The sequence below is a fragment of the Hypomesus nipponensis genome, chromosome 2 (assembly GCF_054491055.1).
Source record: "Hypomesus nipponensis isolate SF chromosome 2, ASM5449105v1, whole genome shotgun sequence".
NCBI lineage: Eukaryota > Metazoa > Chordata > Actinopteri > Osmeriformes > Osmeridae > Hypomesus > Hypomesus nipponensis.
Window position 1 is genome coordinate 12,084,400 of NC_140362.1, and position 24,147 is coordinate 12,108,546.

The window sequence follows — 24,147 nt, forward strand, 5'->3', positions numbered from 1 at the left end:
TGATCAGATGGTGACACGTCATGGCCGCCTGCTGCGACCGGGCCCCAGCGCTGCATGCCCGCAGCTGAGTCACGGCCCGTGTCCCTGGCGTTAAGTTCCATCCTTCCACGCCTCGTGTTCGGGTGTTGAGTCAGAAAGCAGCGCCGCTGCAACAAAACTATTATGAAACGCCATCGGGTCTGAATGTCCACTTTGACTAGGAGGGGAGAGTGTAGGAGACTGTCTTACCGTGGCACAAAAACTATATTCTACTTCATCAGCCATGGGGACGTAAAAGAATGTGTCATGATAACCAGCGTTGGACCAGTTGCAACTTGAAATGGTTGAGCTTTGTTTTAAAAAGAGGTGAAGAGGTTACTGACTAGCCAGTAGGGTTGGGGTGGCTGGTGCCAGACTTCATACGTTGAAGAGGTTTGATTGACAGGTGTTCAACACCCGAGGAGAGGAAGAGTAGGCAGAGAGAGATGGGGAGAAGAGAGGTGGAAAGAAGAAGGTTTGGCTGTGATAAAGGCAGGTTCCAAGCGGAGGATGGATGGATGAGAACGCACAAAGTGAAAGAAAGAGAGCGAGGTGACACCAGGTGAAGGACAAAATCAGAGGAAGAGCTCAAAGAAAGGGAAGAGGAGGGGAGCGAGCGAGCGAGCGAGCGAGGGATCAAGTCGACCAAATCGCGAGAAGAAGGTGAACAGGTTTCGAAGCGTATTGAAGCTGACAGCTATGGTGAAGGAAGCATGGGGAGAATGGAGCAGCGTGTGTGTACGCGTGTGTGCATGCGCAGGCATGTACTTGAAAGTAAGCGCAAGCAAGCGTGTGTATGTGTGCCCTTACATGCACATTTAAACGTGAGTGTGTGTGTGTGTGTGTGTGTGTCAGGGGGGTTCTAGGACATGGTGACTCCCCCACACTATCAAAGGGTCCTACAACTCGACAGCTGCTCTCATTAGTGGAACAGGCACCCTCCTCTGTGAGCTTAATCACCCACATGCACTTCCACAGCAATTAGCTTAGCTTTAGCTAGCCCATTCAAGTGCACTGTAGAACACCCTTAGCACAATGTTAGCCACTCCCCCTTCAAGTTTAGGATGGACTTTAGCGTAGCGTTAGCCAATGCCTTTTGTTGTGAAAAAGCCTTCAGCCCAGTTTTTCCATGTTCCATATACTACATTCCACCACCATAGTGTTTAGTAAAACCAAACTATTAGCCTCTGCTATAATACTACTGAAGTCCACTGTGGAACAGCTTCACAGAGAATGTTGGAACTGCTTTGACTCACTTCACGAATATAATCATGGGGAAGGAACTGGAAGAGATTGAAGAGAAAGCAAGGGCTATAATGAGCAAAACTGATAGAGGGGAAATTAAAGTCTAGAATAGAGAGAGAGAGAGAGAGAGAGAGAGAGAGAGAGAGAGAGAGAGAGAGAGAGAGAGAGAGAGAGAGAGAGAGAGAGAGAGAGAGAGAGAGAGAGAGAGAGAGAGAGAGAGAGAGAGAGAGAAAGAGAGACAGAGAGGGTGTGAACAGAGTGAGAATTAAAAGAAGCAAAGAAAAGAATCAAAGGCAGAGTGAGGGCGAGAAAGCGAAGGTGAGAGGGACCTCGAGTCCAAAAATTGTAAATTGCAAGTTGGAACGAGAGTTTGAGTACAAGAAGTTTCACCCTGTGCTTCTCACGCCAGAGTTACCCACAGAACAACAACAACAGGGAGCAGGTTTTACCAAAGCTTCGATGGAAGAAGATAATCTCTTCAGCGGTGCTCAAAATGGCTGACAATGGATTTATAAGGATCTGTGCACTGCGCGCTTTCAAACCGCCCACCCCCGGGGCAACAAACTCCAACTCAGACGTATTGTGGTGGTTTCCCCACATCATCTTCAGGGAAAAGCGCTTCCAGGACAATCCCTTCCTCAATGAGGGTAAGCCAAAGTGGTGGCTCTGGACAATTGATCCAAATTGGGAGAGCCTGTGGACTATTGTTGTGAGTTCCAGTCCATAAGTAGGGTCTTGTGTGATATTGAAAAGCTCTTTGGTGGGCTTAGCACTCTCTCCAACATGGCCTCTGCTGGCTGTTTAATCAAACAATGGAGCTAATCGGCTTCTTTGATCGCAAGACCATGTCACCGTTCAACAGGGTTGTGTGTGTGCGCGCGTGCGTGTATGCCGGTGAGACAAAATCTCATTTGAGCAAGCACGTGATTTTAAAACACAATCTGGATAAACAGCTTGACAGGGGTCACCTACAGCGACCAACATGATCTCCACTTTGTCTTCTTACCGCAAGTGTTCCGTCCCCCCACGTCAAAACAAAACAGCTCTCATAAGGTTCCGCAGTGTGCGATTCCATGTTTGAAAACATGGCCATTCACATGCCCCTTCATTTGTCCGTGGGAAGCCCCTAGTTGTGCGGACTAGCCCAGCAGGCCACCATTGGTCCCAGGGCATTGATCCTACCACTCTCATACGGGAGCATTCGAGCAGAAAATCTGGCTATTTCACCTGAATGGCAAATAGTTAGGGGCCTTGGCTTTGGTGCGCCCCACTGCCCTCAATCCACTTTCCCCTACACATCCTGTGTGTATAAACACTCTCTCTCTCGCTCTGTCACACACCCACAAACACCAGCAGTAAGGCAAATGTGCACACGTTTTCACATACCCATCCTTATGAAGACAGTTCTACAGATACGCTGTATGCCTTTGAACGCACAGTTCCACACACACACACACACACGTGCTGTAGCCACACACACACACACTTGTACAGTACTCAGCTAGGCATAGGGCAGCTTTATTTCTATGCTGTTTGGTCTTTGTTGTTCCATATGATGGCTAGTGGTGAGAGATCAGAGGTTCCACACACGCATGCATAGACATGACCACATAAACAGACGCACGCATTCACATTGATGTACACACATGCAGGCACCCTACAGAGTAAGACAGCGGGAACGTCTCCTAACGAAGAACATGCTCAAAGAACAGACATTCACAAACACAGACATGCACACACACACACACACACATCACACAGACATACAATCTAAGATCAAATCCACTGACATACAGCCAGTTTGCTGAGTGAGGCTGCAGTAGGATAATCTAGCAGTAGCTTTGTTCAGTCAATGACATTTTCAGCGTCAGAGAGACAAGTTTGTTTCTTTTCCCCACCTTGGCTGCCAGACCACCTCTCTACCAATCAAAAAACACAAACACACGATCAGTGAGTGTACACACACACGCACGCATACACACACACACACACACACATATGGTGTATGTTGGGGTAGGTAGGGTCCATTCCCATACTAATTTCACCTAAGGGGACCTCCTAGAGAGCAGTTGAGATTGGCTCTGCTTCTGTGTAAAAGCATGTGTTTGTGGGTGTGTGTGTGTGTTGGTGTTAGTGCGTGTAAGAGTGATTGCACAGCAGGAGTTCACACCCGTCTTCATAACGCTAACCTTGACGCTGGGTGCAAACAACCTTGATACTCATATCACATCAAAGTATTGACTGTTGATGGTTCACAAATGCACACACACATTCTCCCTAATCACACTTACGCTATTGTCGGTATGGAGAACTTCCTTGACATGGATCATCAATAAGGAATGAGTTGCCACATAAAACTTTCACTATTTTTATTTTTTAATGCCTGACAAAAGTCCTCAGATATTCATAATTTAGCTGACAGTTTCCATGTTTTGGATCACTCTGTATTTTCCTTCACAGTCTGTGGGGCTCTGTGTGGACGATTCAGACTTTGATGACAGTCCCAAACATCTAGAATATGTCATTTCATTCTAATTCCACAAGGTTGGTTTCGTCTATAGACGTAAGAAAGTGTTCAATTATGGAGAGATGGATTGTGAGGCTACTGAGGTTTCAAGAAAAGAAAAAAAGACCGTAAAACAGATGAACAAGAACCACCACCGAGAGCAAAGCCTTTCTTTGTCCTCTCCGACTATCCCTCTTTCTCTCTCCTCTCTATCACTTTCTCTCACTTACCCCTTCCTTACCCCCCCCCCCCCTCTTCCCTGTGTCTCCCCTTTAAAGGTGACTTTGAAAGAGTTTAGAAGAAGAGTTTTATTATGTACAGTTCTGAACAGAGAGCCTCGCATGGTTTTATCATCTCTTTCATGTTCACCCCTTTCTTCTCTCGTTTTATCTCTGGACGGAACTCTCACAGAACCAGGCTCACCATCCGACGCACTTGTCTCGCGATGGCATGCTGTAGATTTGTCTCCCCTCAGACCCCCCATACACACTAGACACACACACTAGATACACACACACACACACAAAATGACAATTTCAAACTCTGTAGTCCCTTTTTAAATCCTCCTGGCTGGGAATCTGACAGAATTGAGAAGGTATCTCAGGACATTTGATAACTAATCACTGGCTCTTAAATCCACTGTCAGGCACACTGAAGGGATAGTGGTTAAAGTCTTCTATTCGGAATAGAGAGAGAGAGAGAGAGAGAGAGAGAGAAGAGAGAGAGAGACAGAGACAGAGAGAGAGAGAGAGAGAGAGAGAGAGAGAGAGAGAGAGAGAGAGAGAGAGAGAGAGAGAGAGAGAGAGAGAGAGAGAGAGAGAGAGAGAGAAAAGGAAAGAAAGAAAGAAAGAAAGAAAGAAAGGAAGGGATAGAATGAAAGGGAGGGAGGAAGGAAAAGAGTTAATGAGAAGTCCCATTCTTTGCATGAAAACGATGTGGTATTCCGATATTTCTATGTTGATCTTTGTGGGTGCTTGACTCTGTCTACATGCATAATCCTTTGGGGTTCATTGAGTACCATCTCACTTCTCCATAGGCAACCTATCTCTACCATTTCACATCCTCATCCTTTCCGGCACTTTCTCTCCAGACCACCTTTCACACAACGTCAAGGTTTAGAGATCAGAGAACCCACCCCACAGTCTTTCCTCCTTCTCACCATCAAAGACGGAAGACTTGATTTATTTGCCTCTGGTTCAACTCTCCATCCCTCTATCCTCTAAACTCCTCTAGAACCATTGATTCTATCCCTGGGAGTTGCAAGGAGGAATCAAATCCTCAGGATCGGCACGATCCCAACCCCATATTGAGTAGGGTGAGTTCATACACTTCCAGTGCCCTCAGTAGGAAAGAGGATCCATACCCCAAAGTACGGATATAGAGTTCTTTAGTTTGGAGTCGGCACTAGGAATGCAATGAGACTGTTAATCCTTTGGCCTGGTTACATAGTATAGGACAATGTGAACTGAAATGTTCTTGAAATAAACACAATGGGGTGGAATGGGTGTCTATATACTACAGTATACTACAGTAATGTAATACTCCATTGCAAGCGTCTCCATTGCTAAAGTCCACATCATTCTGCTATCAAATGTTTTGTCTGTTTCGTTTTTTTACAACAAGATTTACGATGAAGTTCTGTGAGATTCAGCTAATGAGTAGGACTGGTGCTCTAGCTGCTGGGGGTTGCCAGGGGAAACGGTATTTCATAGCTAGGTTGGCTTATGTAAACATTTGGAGTGACGTCAACTTGTGTGATTGCTCTTGTTGCGCTGGCACCTCACGTTGCCAGGGCGATGCCATCTGGGGAGGAGTCATAGCTGTTGCTGACTAAGTGTGCCGGCGTGACGCCGGCGTGACTGGAGGAGCGTGCCAGCCCAACTGTGCCTGAGCCTCTCGCTGTAGCGGAGCAGGGAGAGAAGGACGACATGGCCTTCTGGAGCTTCTTCTTGTCTTAGCCACCAAAATGTTTCTCTTCTCTCCCTCCCATCAGCTGTATCTGTACTGATCTAAAGGTACTCCAGGGCTGGTCATTGACCCAGACACTGTGCCTTTAATGTACCTGATTCCCACATTCCGTGTTATGAGTGGGAAGGAGAGGACAGACACAAGAGCCATCTGGCCTAATCGGCAGGCCTCTACTTCAAAGGCCTTTTTGATTCCCTGAATTCCAAACTCTTCCCGTGTTCCTTTTTATCATTCTCCACCCCCACCGCCACCACCATGCACACCAAACCACAGAACGCCCCTAATTGAGTTTTCATGTCGAGTCTGTCAGTGTGGCCTGACTCCCTCACCCACTCACAGGGTGGCTGGGGTCCTCAAAGTGGTGAAGGATGACGTTGGTGCTCGTGCAGCCACAGCGGGCCTCTCGTCACAGACAGACAGACAGGCATGGACTGCCCAGGATGGTGCTCTGGGTCGTAATGCGTGTTCAACTTCCTCACTCGATCACAGAAGAGGCCTAGTCCAATCAGATCACAGGGGAGGCCTAGTCCAATGTCATGGACCAATCAGACAGCACTAGTGCAGTGAGGTCATATTTATGGACCCCTCGTGTGTGTGTGTGTGTGTGTGTGACCCCCATGTGCAGCTGTGGCCCATACTGTATGTCCCCATTCTGTATTGATTGTGTGTGTATTTGTGTGTGTGCGTGTGTGCGTGTGTGTGCGTGATACTCAGTTTGCCATTATGCGATGTGATTGAAAGCCCTTAGGCTCGTCTGCACCCCCCCCCCCCCCATATACACCACACACTGCACATTCACTAGATATTGTTCAATCCTTCTTGTACTTCTGGATACCAGTGTTTTTGTTGCACTGTCACCAGAGACAATGGTATTATTTATTCATGCCGTCTCAGCCTGGTATGTCAGAGTTCTGCATTTACATGCATCTACATCATAACATGTGTTGCTTAGCCATGCTTAGGCAAACTTCTAGATTATTTTTATGTTTTGGCGTTCAAAGTCAGCCAAGTGTGAAATATGAGGAAATGGGCGATTTTTGTGAACGAGGAACAGCTTCACTGTTGACCACTTTCAAACAGAATGCCAGCTGTGTGTGTATGTCTGTATGTGTGTGTGTGTGCACGTAAGCCTGATTGTGTGTGTGTCAGAGCAAAATCAACAAGAAGAAGCGTTTTTGTGTCCTTTCTCTCTTCTCCCCCACCTCTCCTTCTCTCTGGGTCTATCCTCTACCTCTATCTTTCATCTCTCGCTCTTCCTCTCTCTCCCTCGATCAGGAGTGAAAAATGCTGCTTAATTAACAGTGTGCCTGCAGGACGTTGGCTGACTGACTGGCTGTGTGTGTGTGTGTCGCTGCGTGTGTGTGTGCTCAGAGGGGAAAGTGGGCCAGTCTATAAGATCATTAATTAGGATGCATCACGCCTCAGTCCACTGGATCCCAGGGAGAAGATGGAGAGCAGGGGTTTGAGCTCCAGGAACAGACGTGGATGGTCCCTCATTGTTGATCCCAGGAAGAAAAAAACCCTCTCATGGCTGCCGCCGCAGAAGAAGGACAAGACTTAAGAAAACCCCATCTCCTTCACTACCTGTAATCTGGGATGAACGTGAAATGACACAGTGGACCTGTGTGGTTTCATGCCATGATCAATCCGTTTCCCACACTGAAGTGGATGGATTCATCTTGAGTCCAACGCATCAGCTGTAATGAATGGGAAGGATGTGCACCATTACCTGATGTCGACGAAACCGTCAATGCAAAGACGATGGGAACTGCGGTTCATTAAAACGAAAGGGAAGGTGTGGTGGCCCATCGAATAGTCAAGGGTGCAAAGCTTTCGTAAAGTATAGTGCGAAGAACACGATGAATCATTATCCCCCTTCCATCTATCCCTCTCACCCCTTCCCTCCCTCCCTCCCTCCCTCCTTCTCTCCCTCCCTGCCCCTTTGTCCTGCAGCCTCTTCTAACCCTGTCATTGTGAAGGCTCCGCTCTTGTGGAATTTCAATGTGCTGCACCGGGTTTGAGAAGAAACAAACCCTCTTGATTTGAAAACTTAATTATAGCCGACTAAAATGCATGCCGTCAGAACAACAGTGAGCTCGACATCATTGAGTAGTTAGTCACGCGTAAACAGGAGGCTCTTTTCAGATTGCTGGTGCACACACACACACACACATACACACTCACACAGACAGGACATATTTGAACCGAACCAGTCACGCACACACACACAGTGTCGACTTTCTGCAAGGCCAGCAAGGACAGGCAATTATGTGGGATGCCCGCGTGTGTATTCACATGTCACAGTGACTTAACCTGCTGCCACAGAAACGGTGCTCATGGGAACACCTGCGCTCTTGGTGTCACCAAGGCGATGCATCCCACGCAGTCACACAAGCATTCACACACACACATCCGCACAGACCCACACACACACATCCAGGCAGTTTCCCTGAGGGCTTTGTGTGTGTTGGAAACTGTGTGTTATCAGTGTTCCTGAATGAGTGACGTTGTGCGTTTCTTTGTGTGTGTGTGTGTGTGTGTGTGTCGTGTGTGATCTCAGTGTGACCCTTTGTCCTCTGTGTGGTCCATCTCTGGCTCAGGTAACAGTGAGACCTCTGATCCCTCTGGAGCGCTCCCACGGATGGGTGTCTTTCATCACCTGACATCACACACACACACACACACACACACAGCTCTTCCAGGCATGAGAGAGGCTGAGAGAGGTCAAGAGGGATACATATGTGTAAGACATGATAGTTGGGGATCCAACTTTATTGGCCTCTATCTACCTTTCAGTTGTCAAAACACGGCTTTGAAGACAATAAGGTACAAACATCTCTTCAAACTTCTCTTCTCACCAACATTAAGCATCCTGTTTTACAGACATATTACTTACATTATTATGAGTCCCACATTAGGTCAAATCAGAAAATGGCTTACACCTGCTCCCAAACTTGTCTACTTGATAACCCACACTGAGAGCAACAGCATGACTCGGAGTTTGATCTCGCCGTGTTCATTTACTACTCGCTGACGACTTCCCAGACCCATCTCCAGTCAAACTCTCAGATGGGCGTCATCGTTCCATGTCAGACTCACCAAGCTCCGCACTTGCAGTCAATCTTACTTCTGCAACGTCTATATGAGTCTCCCTTGCATGGCTGCCTTCCTAATTCCTCGTTCATGGAGTCAGGATGGAAGAAGCGAGGGGTGGGGAGGGAAAGAAACAGTATCATCACAAACAAAACACAATAGCCCCCTCCCCTTTTTTGTCAATGTTCCCGTTTTGCATAACAATCCATGACACGGTCCATATTGATATTCAAATGAGGAGCTGGCTCATGGTGGACTAAGTTCCAGACTCAGCGGGCATGACTATACAGCCGTGAGGTTCCTAACGTGTCTGGGGCGACTTCTTACGGGGATTAGAGAGGCGTAAACGGACACGTGTGGAGCACTCCCCGCTTCCTTTGTCCGCTTTGTCGACTCAATCCCTGCTTAGCCTCTGATGAGGCAGACAGTAATGTGATGAGGGGGTGGGGGGGGGTGATGAGGTAGCTTTTGTTTTGCGCGGAGTGTCTGAGGGAGAAGGGGAGGTGGCAGAGAAAAGAGAGAGAGAGGAAGAAGTTGATGGCGATGAAGGGTGTAAGGCTTCAGTGACGTTGAATCAGTAGTTGTGCTCGTAGTAATGGTAAAGGGCAACAGTTGTAGCATTGTGTTGATACTGAAAGTAACCAGTAAGAAGAGGCTGTTGTTAAATCCCTTGACAGTGACCATCGTCCTCTTGATCCTTCCTTCCTTCCTTCCTTTGTACCTCCTCCTTCATCATCTCTTGCTTTTCATCCCCTAGGGCAGTTAATTGGATAAAGTTCATTGAACCAGCCCTCAGTCATGTATTTGTTTGCATCATAGGCACATGTTCTGACATATATTTAGTGTGTGCTGTAGTTGCTCAATCATAAATGCCTATTATAGTGACTTTAATAAATGTTTTGTTAAGGAATTCACATCAAACCATCGAACCTGAACAAAATACTGACAGACATGTTTTGAATATGTATTTTTGTTCATATTATGGATTTGTTCCAACTGTCTTATTTGCATGGTTAAGACATCCATTATGCAGTAGGGCTAATGTGACAAGTGAACTTAAGGTTATATGCATGTCAGTCGTGTTTCGAATGTCTGCTCAACTTGAAGAGACAACAGGACAGGAATTAGAGATGTCACTGGAAATTGAAATCAATTTGAGATGCTCTTTTGAATTCTATGAATATTTGAAGCTGTTGACTATCTGCCATATTGTTGAATAACCTTGTAATTATATCTAGGTTGTCTATATGGAAAACGTTTTCAAATGATGCATACCTTCAAACAAGATTCTGTACAAAATCACAGTCCATGCCCCACAAATCAAACCAAGACTAGGAACGGCCACCTTGAGCTGTCAACATCTTCCCCACCCTCCATTGTTTCTTTCTCCCCACCCTCCCGCCCCTTTCCCTCTCTCCCACCTCCTCTTCCAGATTCCCTCTATCTCCTTCTCTCTCCGCTGACAGACTTCCAAAGGCGAGCATATGAAAGGCAGGAAGGAGGGAGACAGTGGCGCGCTCTTTTCCTTTCTCTCCTCCTTCTCCCCCCTCCATCTCTTCCCCGAGTCTCAGATGTGAAGTTCCCTCCTGCTTGTCGCTGTCTCTTCCTCGGAGGAGACATGGCAAACAACAGGAACCACAATTCTGCAGACAGAACAAGAAAACTGACGGAGATCTGTGTATGTCTCTCAGACTTGAGTCGCAGTCCCTCTCCCTGGTCGTGTCGTTTCGTCTGTTCTGATCTTTTGAAGGCGCCTGAGAGGGTTTGCTTGTCGCTTCTCTCTCTAGTCCCCCCCGTCTCGCTCTTTCCCCCTCTTTCTCAGTTTGCCGCCATCCTTAAAAAAAAAAAACACACGCTTCGACAAAGAAAGAAAGAACAGAAAGGTTGATGGGCTTTGCAACAGAAATGTCGTTCTTCTCTCTGATTGTTGGCAGGCCTAGGGCGGAAGCAACAATGGTTTCAGACGATGGATGCCTGCTTACACTTTAAGCAGTAAGCAGAATTCCATCAGCCATTTTGCAGCGGGCTATTTGTCTTGACCACAAGATTAGTTCCCAAAAATGGCTCCCCCGTTGGCATCCAGGTGGTTTGGCTGGCATGTGGGTGGGGGGACACAAGGTGACACACGCTGAAAGGTGACGAATGGATGTCTGCCGGCAAATAAGATCAAGGAGATTGGGGCACAGATCGTAAACACTTTGAAAGGATGGATGGATGCGTTTGGAGGACAAAGTCCCTAGAGGCCGCAGTACTGGTGTGATTAGCTGCAGGCGGTAGACAGAAGCCAGGTGTTAAAATGATACTGCTGGTGGCTCCTAGCTGGTCATTTAACCTTTTTTGTTGTTGTCGTTGCCCAGCTCAGGATCAAATCGTATAAAATGGAGGACGTAAAGATTCACAAGCACTCATAAAGACTCGCCGTACTCTGTAAAGCTGGTGGCGTTGTTGTCATCTTTGCACCAACCGAAGCAGTGATTAAACAATGAAACCATATCCACAACCTGAGTGCTAACCATCATCTCATGTCCTTGTCTGCAGGTGACGAGTGGTACCTGTGCAGGCTGACCTTGAGCATGCCCAGCCTGGCTGATCTCCAGTGGGGCATGTTCCCCTACCCCTACCTTGGCTCTGTGGGGCCCGACGCAGCGCCCGGCTCTGTGGTCTACCGCCTGTCCGCCCGCCAGCGAGGCAGCTCCCTAGGGAACGCCCAGTTCTTGCTGCTGGATGGTGAGTGGTTGAGAATCGAGGAAGTGGATGTTTGATTGGCTGGGGTGGGTAGCTTACTGTAATGATAGGTTTTCTGAGGATCACAAACCAAATCTTTTAATCTCATCTGATGGATACAAAAGGTGCAGTGATCTCTATCGATCCAATGTTAAACCTAAATTCATGCAATAAGTCAAATGAATTAGTAAACTTGAACTTCGCATGAAGTTGTGGAAGGGAGGTAGGGATGATGAGGCTTGGAGGAAGGGATGAGGACAAAGATTGCACTCTAGGTTAAGGTTCTATTCACTACCATGTAACTACATAGCAATACCTATAGTAACTTCTGTAAGTCCATAAGAATGACTGAAGGATAATAAGTGCTTTAGCTGTTATTTGTATCATTTAACCGTAATTGAAGGGTAGGCTAACTGCATTTATTATGTCACTGTAAATATGTTACTATAGGTATTGCTATGTATTTACATGGTAGTTAATGGAAGGTTAATGTTTTGTCTGAACTTCTGTTATTGTGTGAGTGAGATGAGGCAAGGGAAAACAGCTTGGGAAAACAGCTCGAATAAAAAAATCAATCAATTCTGTCAGTGCGAGAGCAACAAGACCAAATTAACATGAGTTCCCTCAGACGCTAAGCGCTAACACACAGACACGCACACAAAAAAAGAATTCACTCTGACAGAGGTAATTATCACCAACATCTGGTGCAGGCCGCCGCGCTCTGTATATTGATTTTGTTTTTGTTTATTTGCTTTTCTATTTTTTTCCAAGGTTGTGTTGAATTTCAATTACAGGCAGCGGGGGAGAAAAAAAGAGAGGGATGGAGAAAGATTGAGAGTGGGAGAGAGAGAGATAGAGAGAGAGAAAGAGAGAGATAGAGAGAAAGAGAAAGAAAAAGAGAAAGATGGGGGGTAAACACATTAGCGAGCGTGCGGAACACAGGAGCGTTACATCGCTAATCGCTCCTCTGAGCTTTGAAGACTCCTAGATTTGGGCATCACAATCTTTTGGGAGAGGGCAGGTGGGCGGATGCTGGAGCCGACGGCACTATATTGTGGCAATTGGGAAAGAAGGAAGAGAAAAAAGCGGAGTATTTTGGAGTGCTAATGAGGGTCTCAGTCGAACCCCATCTCTCCTGTAAGTGGTATGCATGTGTATCATATTATTCAAATAGCCAAAGAGGATCTTTTGGCTAAATTAAGGCTGTAAGAAAAAAGGGCTGATATTAAGTGACAGCCTTTGCTGAAAGAATATTGTGTATAATTGAATGATTACTAATTTTCCTGGAATGGTATCAAAGACCGAAGATAGGATCCGTTATATGATTAAACAAATACAATTAATTGGAACAGTGCATAGGTGTTTCCATGGCAATGGAAGTGCTGAAAGGAGAGGAATTAAAATAGCACCAAAGTGAGTGACAAGGCGGATGCAGCTGTGGCTAGCTGAACGACCCTGAACTTCCATTTTCCATTGCTACTAGTGCCCAGAGGGGAAAAGGGGTTAAGATGACCCTGTCCTCTGGAAAGACTCACTAACTGGAAACACACACACACACACACCATGTCACAGCTGGCAGAAGGGTCCTACATCTCTGCCCCCTGCCTGCACACACAAACAAACAAACACACAGTCCAGCCCTGAGCCCCCAGTAGTATCTTTGGATGTAAAATTTGAAAGTTGTCTCAAAATTCAAGTTTGAATTCTAGTTAAAATGAGCTAATTTCTTATGAAATCTGTCAAGCGTCCAACAACATTTTTGCATGTTAGGAACGGAAAACGTGTTTGTTTTTGTTCTCGTAACTATCGCCAACTTGTATCAGCCTTTCACGACTGCTTCCAACACATGGCAGTGACGTAAGCAATGATGTCGATGTTAACGTGTTCAGACGCTTGTCACACTGACTCTATGGACAGTGTTTAACCTTTCGGCTTCATTTGGTCAGTCAAGTGTCACGCGCACACATATTTACGGCCACAGCCTTGGCTTGGGTTGTGAGCACCCCCAGAGTTCTATCTTGTTTGTGTGTTCACCTGGGGAATCCTTTTTTCAAGGTTTGCTGATGTCAGCCCCACAACACATTCCTTTGACTACTCGAAACTACTCACAACCAATGATCTTGGTGAAACGTAATAAAACGTTTGTTTCATCATCATCATCATCATCATCATCATCATCATCATCATCTTTAAAGCGTCACTAAAAGCTTTAAAGGTCTTAGCTAAATGCTTTCATACATGAACAATTTGTGTTATGAATGTGTGTGTGTTTCTGCGCGCTACCCAGGTGGCGAGCAGTCCTTTGAGGTGGACCGCAGCTCAGGGGAGGTGAGGACCACGGGACGACCTCTGACCCCTAGCAGGGAGTACGTGATGCGCTTTCAGGCTGTGGACACGCAAGGCAGGAAGGGTCCCCCTGCAACAGTGGCCATCCTGGCAGGGTTCCGCCCTCCGCAGTTCACCAACACCTCGTACACACTGAGCGTGCCCGAGAATACTCCAGTGGGACAGGCGTGAGTACACTGTGCAGTATTTGCGGCCGAAAGAGAGAGAGTGTGCGTGTGGGCTTTTCAGTCAGTCAGTCTGTCCGCCAGTCGGTCTCACTGTCTGTCCGCGTGTCTGTCCATCCTTCTTGCTGTGAGTCAGTCAGTCATAGAGTGGATCCTTGTGTCCTGACGTGTGTTTTACGCTGTGGCCGTGTGTACTCATGCGTGTGTGTTCCTCCGCGTGTGCGCGCGCGCGCGAGTCTCTCTGTGTGTACCTCAGCATGTGCGAGTCTCTCTCTGTGCGCCTAAGTGTGTGTGAGTCTGCGTGTGTGCCTACGTGTGTGTGCGCGTGTGTCAGTCTGTGTGTGTGTGCCTCAGTGTGTATCCGAGCTGCCTCCTCTACTGCTCATTAGAGTGGAACGTAAAGGATGGTGTGAGCGCGGCTGATTCCTCTGCATTATGTGTCACGCTGTGCTCAAGAAGACGCAGCCCGCGGAGCAGGAGAGGAGACGAGGGAACAGAGTTGGAGGGATGAGACCAAGGGATGGAGTGATGGAGGGAGGGAAGGGAGGGGGGTTAGAAAGGTGGGTCGTGTGGGGGGGGGGGGGGACAGAAGGAGCGTGGGGGGAGAAGAGGGGGCGGCGCGGGGACACACACACACACAGATGCATCATTACGCCCCCAGTGCGGGGTGTAGCAGAGAGGAGAGCGGGAGGGTTGAAAGTGTGGCAAATTCAAATATTTATTAAAAGAAAGTTCTGGATAAATATGAAGGGCAAAGTGTGTGAACTCATTCCCTTAGGGTGTTCGAAAAGAGCATGTTGTATTAATTGCCATGCCCCCCCATCTGTGCTGTGTGTGTGTGTGAGAGAGTGTGTGTGTGCATGTGTACAGTCTGCCCGCAAGAATGTGTGTGTGCTTGCGTGTGGGAGGGTGATTAAGCGTGGATAAAGCATGTTTGCGATGGTTTCTTATTTTAGCTGTCATTAATACCATTGATGAGTAACTTCAAAAAAATGGTTTACAATACACTTGCTCAGCTTAGGTAGGTACTATGTATTTATTTAGAGAAATAGACTACATAAAACCACCCTTGACCTGATAGCAGATATATCAGAACCCATGTGTCACTGGAATCTGTCCAAGCTAGTTTGAGCTCCTATTTACCAGACAACTCTACGTTGAAGATGGACTGAACTCTGATCCATTTCACCTTCAGAAGGAAATTATGTTGCGAAGGAGGCAAACGAGACCTACAGCAGCCACCTACCCTCAGAAGAATAGTAGCGCAGCTTCGACATTGAAGACTGCCAAATGTCCAGTTCACTAATCGTCCCCAATTGAATAATTGTTGCTGCAATATCTATTTTGATCAATATCTTCAGAGTCCAGTAGGAAGTAATCCTAGGAACCACCTGTATCACAACCACCCAAATCCCTTCCTGTCTCCTAACGTCCTCACTTCCTGCCCACCCTCCCTCCCTCCCCCTCCCCCCACCCCAGAGTTGCTGTGGTCCAGGCCATCTCCTTCCAGAGGAAGACCCTGTCCTACATGCTGCTGGTGAACCCAGGGAACCTGTTCTCCGTCAACCAGGAGAGCGGCGCCCTCAGCCTCACGCGCCTGGTGGACTTTGAGAGCGGACACACGCTGCACACGCTGCAGGTCCGGGCCTCCGAGCCCGACACCGGCCTCAGCGGGGTGGCCGAGGTAAAAGCACACATCCGACACGTTGGACGGTGGGGGGGGGGGCGATACGAGGCGCTCGCTGTCAGCGCGAAACGCCGCACGCGCTGACGCGTCCGAGCGCGGGCACGTGTGTTCTGCCGCGAACACGCGAACGGCCCGCGCCAGAGCTTACCTTCGTGCGCACCTGCTCCTACACAGATGTCAGCTTCCACACGCCACAGCCTCTGTTCCACCAGCTCCCTGAGGCCCACTCTTGTCAGCTTGGCTGGTTAATTCACTTAAAGGGTGTGTGTGTGTGTGCGTGTGTGTGTGTGTGTGTGTGTGTGCGTGTGTGTGTGTGCGTGTGTGTGTGTGTGTGTGTGTGAGAGAAAGAGAGAGAGAGAGAGAGAGAGAGAGAGAGAGAGAGAGAGAGAGAGAGAGAGAGAGTGAGTGTGAGAGAGAGGGTATGTGTGTGCAGTGCTTGTGGTTGTTCTCTGTTCAGGTACAAATTATGTCTTTAATAAAGATGAACATGCACAACACCTGGATGTTAATACAGCAGAATAGCACTGTGGATAATGAGCCATCTAAACATCACATTATATATAGCATTCCAAAAAATTATCGTCTTTGCTAGTTGAAAGCGTGGGCCGGATAGGATAAAACAGGGTTTGAATGAGCTTTGGGTCGGAAAAGTGGCAAGACAGCAAGCAAATGGATTCCTTTTGGTTATTGAAAATCCATTCATCTTGATTTTGGCTCTTATATCAACTCAGCAACTCAGCACTTGAGTCTACTTGAACACAGAAGCTCAATGTTTTATACAACTAGCGCATTTGACATGGAGAGGTGTGTATTGAAAATTGGGATGAAAAAAAATGAGGGATGAATTAAAAATATCAGGAACAATTGGGATTTAATTAAATAAGTGGTACTGATTGAGAGGATAGGGGCCTGATGTTGGAGTGTTATGTAAAGTCAACCAGATTGAAATGCACCTTTTACCTCAATGAAAACAGGTGTTTGGTCTGACCCCAGCACTGGCTCCAGGCATTATAGGCCATCAAAGGCAGGAGATCTGGAAACTGGAAGCTGGACTATTGGAATTGCTTCATGGGAGGTGGCCATCTTTGTTTGGCAGATGCTCCCATTTGCTGATTGAGCTCTCTAGTTGGGCCTCATTGGCTACACGCTCAGACACACATATATGGGACACATTCACACACTCACACACACTCACACATTCTGCAATCTGTCAGAAAGCTGGGCACATGTCATGGTCACCTCCCTCTACTCAAACCTCTCACCATCTGTGGCTTTAGCACCACAATCCTCTCTCTCTCTCTCTCTCTCTCTCTCTCTCTCTCTCTCTCTCTCTCTCTCTCTCTCTCTCTCTCTCTCTCTCTCCTGGTCTCTTCATGTCCCTTTTTTCTGCATGGTTCTCTCTTCATTTCTCTTTCTCTCACGTTATTTTTCTTTTCCCTCTATTTCTCTGTTTCTCTGGCCCTCTCTTTCTCTCTCGATCTCACTCTTTCTGTCAGTGTTTCTCTTTCTCGAGAGTTGCTGTCTCTCCCTGTTTATTTCCTTCTTTAAAATTTCTCCCTTGCTTGTTTTCTTTGCTTCTGGATTTTCCTCTTTTGTCATTTTTTCCTCCCTTTCTCAACCTTTCTATTCTCTTTCTCACGTCCCATCTCCCCCCGCCCCCACCTCCTTCGTGTGCTATCATTAACATTAGCCTGTGGGACCAACGCGTGAAGTGGAACAGCCATCTCCTCGCTGGCGAGACATGAAGAAGTGAAGCTGACATGCACCTCTCTCTCTCCTCGTCTCTCTCTCTCTCTCCTCGTCTCTCTCTCTCTCTCTCCTCGTCTCTCTCTTTCCCTCTCTCTCTCCTCGTCTCTCTCTCTCTCTTTCGCTCACTCCCTGCTCCCTGCTTCTTTATTCCTCATCTCTCTTAAATCTTCCTTAAGCCCTTGTACCAGCACCTATTATCACAAATACTTGATGTGACAAACACAAATCAGAAATACAGAACACGAAAGGCCTGCGCAATTACACATGCCTCTTTTCCTGTCTTTTCAACACGCGCGCGCAACGCACACTCAGACGCGCTGACACATCTTGTGCTCTTCTCAGCCTCGGAGGTTGGGTGGCTCAGGAGGGGTGGGGGGTCGGGTGGCAGGGGCGGGGGGCTGCAGCTGTGGCTGACTCCCGCTGCCCTCCCACGCACTCATTCACATGAACCCTGCCAGCACGCCCCAGAAAGCCCACCGCTGCACTGGCACCCTTACACACACACACACACACACTCATAGAGCGAAGAAAACCCCACAACGAAAGAACACCTGTAAGCCGAACAGTGACACATTCCTAACTCATCTTGGTTACACTCACCTTTACTGGAGACACACACACACAGAACGGACACACAATCAAATTGGATGTTTTAAAGAATCCCTTTCCTCAATCATCTTGGGGACGCTCGCTGAAACACACACACACTCACACCTTCTCCCCTCCGCATCCTGCAGGTGGTGGTCCACATCACTGATGACAACGACTGCACCCCAGAGTTCCTCCACTCCATCTACAGCAGGGACAACATCCCCGAAGCCACCCCGCCTGGCTCCTCACTGCTGCAAGGTACGGTACGGTGTGTGTGTGTGTGTGTTTGGCTGGGGCGCCTGTCTATCACAATACACACTGACTGTATCAAGACACACTCAAACACACACTCAAATATACACACTGAGGAGAGACTGACCTCCAGGAACCACTAGCCTTAATAGAACAGTCTGGTCTTATCACTGTGGCTGCCCTGGCCCTGATCCTATCAGTCTAATGGAACATCTCCAACTCTCCCTCACACAACGGACCCCTGTGGTCAGGCTGGGGCCCTCGATAAAGGGGGGTGGCCAACACTGCTGGAGTTAAGATAGAATTGCATGTCTGCATTTGTGGGAGGTGATGGAATAGTGTGTGTGTTTCAGTGGGGATGGAAGTGTGTGTGTGTGTGTGTGTGTGTGTGTGTGTGTGTCTGTGGACAGCGATATGTGTTTGTGTGTGTCAGTGGGGTGGGGAGTGTGTGTGCGTGTGTCAAGTGCTTGCGTGCATCCAAATGTGTGTGCGTGTGTGTGAGTGTGTGTGCATGTGTTTGGGGTGGGATGGAAGAGTTTCCACTGTGGCGCACGTGTGAATCCAGCATTTTGCTCCTGTGTTCTTTTATGACTGGAAGTCCATGGACAACATTAACATAAGGACCCAGCGATGCCAGCTAACTGCTTAGCATGCAGTGATGGCTCCAACTCAGTAGGAAACTGTCAGTGTTAATCGCTAACATCTAGCCTCTCTGGGGGTGCAGGAGAACAATATCCCCCACTTTGAGCTCACCGGATCAGAGGGAGAAGAAAATACCCCCTTTGTGTGTATGTGTGTGTGTGTGTGTGTGTGTGTGTGTGTGTGTGTGTGTGTGTGAGTGAGTGAGTGAGTGACTATATGCATGCCACAGTGACCCGAACGGTTACCCATCTTTAATTCTGCCTTTGTTCTCTTCAGAAGCAAAGAACAGAAAGAGAGATAGAGAGAGAGAGAGAGAGAGAGAGGGGGTGAGGGAGAGAGGGAGAGGGAAAGGGAGAGAGAGAGAAGGGGCGGATGTAAGACAGGATGATCCAGTGTCCGCGGCTTTCTGAAGCAGATGCACAAGCTGGCATGGGACTGTGTCTGTGTGTGTTTGTTTGTGCGTTGGTGTGTGTGTGTGTTGGGGGGGGGTGTATTGTGGCGTTGGGATGTGTGAATTTGTTTGCGTGCTTATGAAAATTCAATTATGGTGAATATGCAGCTTTTTTGCATATCGCCACGTCGACAGACATGCCTGTCGCTCTTTGTCGCTCACTCACACGATGCGTGCTCTGGTTGCATACAAACTGTGTGTGTGTGTGTGTGTGTGAGAGAGAGAGAGAGAGAGAGAGAGAGAGAGAGAGAGAGAGAGAGAGAGAGAGAGAGAGAGAGAGAGAGAGAGAGAGAGAGAGAGAGAGAGAGAGAGAGAGAGTGTGTGTTGTGTATGTATTTTAAGAAACCCTGACAGAATTGGTTCCTTGCATGGGCATCTCTCAACTCAAACACCCGCGCACACACAGATACACACACATCTCAAGTCTTAATGCTGAACATTTGATTGGCAGGCAAGGAGACAGAAGTGACGGAAGAAATAAGATGGGGAAAAAAGGAGAGAGATAAAAGGGAGAACTTGTAATTGGGAAAGAGGGAGAGAGTGAAGGAGAGAAAGTGCTGAGAAACAGAGGAGGGGAAGAGTGGGAGAAATGAGAGAGAGAGAGAGAGAGAGAGAGAGAGAGAGAGAGAGAGAGAGAGAGGAGAGAGGGCAAAGAGAAAGTGAGATTATCTTTGCTATCTACCTTAACCCTGTAATGCCATTTGTATCATATTTGATACATGAGTTTCAGAGACCTCTACGTCATTATCATTAGCAATACTTTCCCAAAAAAACCTGTTGCAAACGATCCTAGATATGTGTTCTGCCAATTGGTAGATTTTCAATGCACTACAGGCAGTATCAGGCATTTAAATACCATTTCCAAAATGGCCGCCATCACGAAGTGACTCGTTCGTTTTCGGCAGGGACGATCGTTGCTAATTTTGAAAAAGTTACAGTAAGAATAACATTTATAGTGTTTCTGATTTTTCATTATGAATATTTACTGTGTTGAAGCAGCCTATAATTGCTTAATGTTATTTTATAGTAAAATCGTGTTGAAAATGTATGTATCAAATATGATACAGCAGGTTTTAAGGTCCAATAAACACACTAATGACAAAAAAACAGAATTTTCTGGATATTAGTTGATGTGTCAGGCTTCAGGATTGGTCCACATACTGGGTCCTGTTTCTTGATAGGAGCTATAGTAACAGAGAGAGACCCGTCTGTCTCACCAGTCACACAACATCTTGGCCAGCACACACTTTACCACTGAGGCAACCCTTCTGACTCCCCCTCCGTCTCCCCCACACTCACTCAACCCCAGACACGCAAACGCACACGCACACACACACAAACACACACGTACACACACAAAGACCGAGACCAAACATCCATGTTTGGTCAGCAGCCGGACACAAGCAGCCGTGTTGTGTCCGGGCATGGCTGAGGGAACATGAGGGAACATGTGTGCTTGTGTGCATAGCAACAGATCTCACAAACACTTCCATCTACATACAGACACGCGCACACACACACACACAGACACACGCACACACACACAGACACACACACAGGCACAGATCTCTTGTGTGTATTGCCCCCCACAGCCACAGTACTCCTTGTCTTTCCTTCTATATTTAATTCCGCCTCTCCTGCAATCTCAGTGCTCGTGTCTATTCATGAACAATGCTAATAGGCGGCCTGAAGAGATGTTATATTAGCTGGTGTATATTTGATGATCCATGTCTGTCCTGGCCTGAAGCTCTCGAGCTCCTGCTTATGCACACATGAGCTGCACACACACACTTGTGGGACCCAAAACTGTACACGTATATAGGTACACACACACACACACACACAATGACACCGTCTCGCACATACTGACACTCGCTCACACACGGACGAGTGACTCGCAAACCGGCTTCCAAACCGCACAGCGTGAGAGGGACGGACACTTTGAAGAGCAGAGGGAACCAGAGTTTTCAGAAGGGATATCAAAAGAGCCGTGAAGCAAAGAATTGCTGAGGAAAAACCCGTTGGCCCAAGTGGGCCTGTGTTGGATGGCCACATCTGTGACGTCCTAGCATCCCGAGCAGCCGTATTGTGTCCGAGCGTGGGTGAGGGAACATGAGGGAACGCGTGTGCTTGTGTGCATAAAACATAAATATGTGTGTGTGTGTGTGTGTGAGAGACACTCACACACACACACACTGTGGGCCTGAAGGTGTCATTCGTAAGGACTCAGCTTTGGCTCCATGCCTAATGACAGCAAAGCCTTGCTGAAGACGGCCTGTTTGATCTAGACCCGTCAACAGCAGTCCACAGCAGATGGCTTCTGAGCTGCAGCACACACTCCTCACACACACACACACACACACAGGGGTCCTGCAGACATGGTTGTCGTTTACATTTAAAGTTTGTGCAGCTATAGGGGGGGCGTGTGTGGTTGTGGTTGAGGATTTGTGAGTAGGCCTTGTGTGTGAGATTTTTCCTGTACTAATGATGGTGATGATGATGATGGTGATGATGATGGTGGTGATGGTGGTGATGATGGTGGTGATGGTGATGATGATGATGATGATGATGATGATGATGGTGATGATGATGATGATGATGATGATGGTGATGATGATGATGATGATGATGACAATGATGATGGTGATGATGATGATGGTGATGATGATGGTGGTGATGGTGGTGATGATGGTGGTGATGGTGATGATGATGATGATGATGATGATGATGATGATGATGATGATGGGGATGATGATGATGATGATGATGATGATGATGATGATGACAATGATGATGGTGATGATGGTGATGGTGGTGATGGTGATGGTGGTGGTGGTGATGACGATGATGGTGATGATGATGGTGATGGTGGTGATGGTGGCGGTGGTGGTGATGATGATGATGATGATGATGGTGATGATGATGATGATGGTGATGGTGATGATGGTGATGATGATGATGATGATGGTGGTGATGATGGTGATGGTGGTGGTGATGGTGGTGATGGTGATGATGATGATGATGATGATGATGGTGATAATGATGGTGGTGATGATGATCTTCCTGCTCTCGTCCAGTCCTCGCTCGCGACTGCGACACAGGTCTCAACTCCGAGCTGTCCTACTTCATCCAGAGTCCGGACTTTGACATCACTTCCAGGGGCGTGGTCAGTCCGAGCCAGAGGCTGGACTACGAACGTCCCAATCACATGTACGAGTTTGTGGTGGTTGCCGTGGACAACGGGACTCCGCCACGCACTGGGACCGCCTCCATACGCATTCGGATGGCCAACACCAACGACGAGTGTCCCGTCTTCTCCCAGACTGTGTAGGTCCATCCTTCTTTCTCTCGGTCTTCATCCCTCCTTCTGTCAGTCTTCATCCCTGCTAATCTCGGTCTCCATCCCTCCATCCCCAGTCACCCCTCTCCATCGTTTCAAAAACAATCTTTTAGCTATTGTGCTTCTTTCCCCTTTTATTTGCGTCTCCCTCTTTCCTCTCCCACTCCCACGCTCTGTCTGTCACCTCCCTCTTCCTCACTCTCCCTTGCACACTTTCTCCTCTCCCCCCCCCCCCTCTTTTCTCGTCTTCTCACTCTCTCACCTGTGCGTTGTTTGCACCCTGAGCAGCGTTGACTGGGAAAGTTATTATTACCCCCTCGTTAGCATCTCCCCTCCGCGTCTTCACCTCCCTGTCCTCCATGACACCCCACCCTCCCAAGCTCCCCGCGTTCTCTGTCTTCCTCCCTCTCCTCTCGCTTTCTCTCTTTCTCCCCCCCCCCGCCTCTGGTGGTTGCTCTCGCTCCTTCCCTTGCCTCATCTCTTTTTTACAGCCAAACATGCGAGCACGTTGCACACGCGCATCGCAGACGCCGCACGCACGCACAGCACACGCGCTTCTTTTTCTCTCAACGTCCAGTCCTGGGAGGTGGCATTCAGCCATCGTCGCCGTGAGCAGGGACAGCCATTTGGAGACGAGGAGAAATCCTCTCAGCGTGCCAGCACTGGCACACTGGCATGACGTCTAGCTGAAGCGCAGGCCAGCCATGCTGCTGTAGTACCGGATAGCACGCTTGTCCAGACCACAGCACTGTTGGGTGGGGAAGAGACGGATCAATTAAACATGGGCAGAGAGAGGGAAAGGGGGAGTGTGTGTGTGTAGGTGTGTGTGTGGGGGGGGAGGGGGTTGCGCGTGTGTATGTATTGTCTGTGTATGTGCACATTTCAGGGTGTGTGTGCATTTGTGATTGTGTGTATGCAAATGAGGGTGTGTGTGCGTGAGTGTGCGTGAGTGTGTGTGTTCTCAGGGGCTGGGCAAGGCTAGGGGCGTCAGAGGAGCCACTTCAGAGGGCTGGGGAGGGGAACAGATGGTGTGGTTTGGGGATCTTCCCGAACGAGTGGGTTTTCTCTCCGTCCATCCGTACCTCCCTTCTCTCCCTCTCCATCTCTCTCTCTCTCTCTCTCTCTCTCTCTCTCTCTCTCCATCTCTGTCTCTCTCTCTCTCGTCCTCTGCCTCACAGTATTTTCTATCTCTCTCCATCTCTATAATTCTCTCTTTCGCCCTGCCACAATTCTCTTTTGTTTCCACAGCTTTGTTTTGTTTGACTGGCCGTCCAGGATTTGTTTCTCAAAATGTATTCAACGAAGACTTTGTGTTGAATGTCTCTTCTCCCCATCCCTTCCTCCCCATCCCTTCCTCCCCCTCCCCCCTCC

General features: G+C 48.0%; 1 protein-coding gene across 1 annotated transcript in view; it reads left to right on the plus strand.

Annotated features, from left to right (window-relative positions):
• Positions 1 to 24,147, plus strand: part of LOC146300816 (neural-cadherin) — a 95,315-nt gene that overhangs the window by 31,874 nt on the left and 39,294 nt on the right. The window contains exons 2-6 of the mRNA XM_084669743.1: positions 11,369 to 11,557; positions 13,842 to 14,067; positions 15,544 to 15,748; positions 18,238 to 18,349; positions 22,514 to 22,763. Coding sequence (XP_084525869.1) covers positions 11,369 to 11,557; positions 13,842 to 14,067; positions 15,544 to 15,748; positions 18,238 to 18,349; positions 22,514 to 22,763 — 982 coding nt within the window. The remainder of the gene's footprint in view (positions 1 to 11,368; positions 11,558 to 13,841; positions 14,068 to 15,543; positions 15,749 to 18,237; positions 18,350 to 22,513; positions 22,764 to 24,147) is intronic.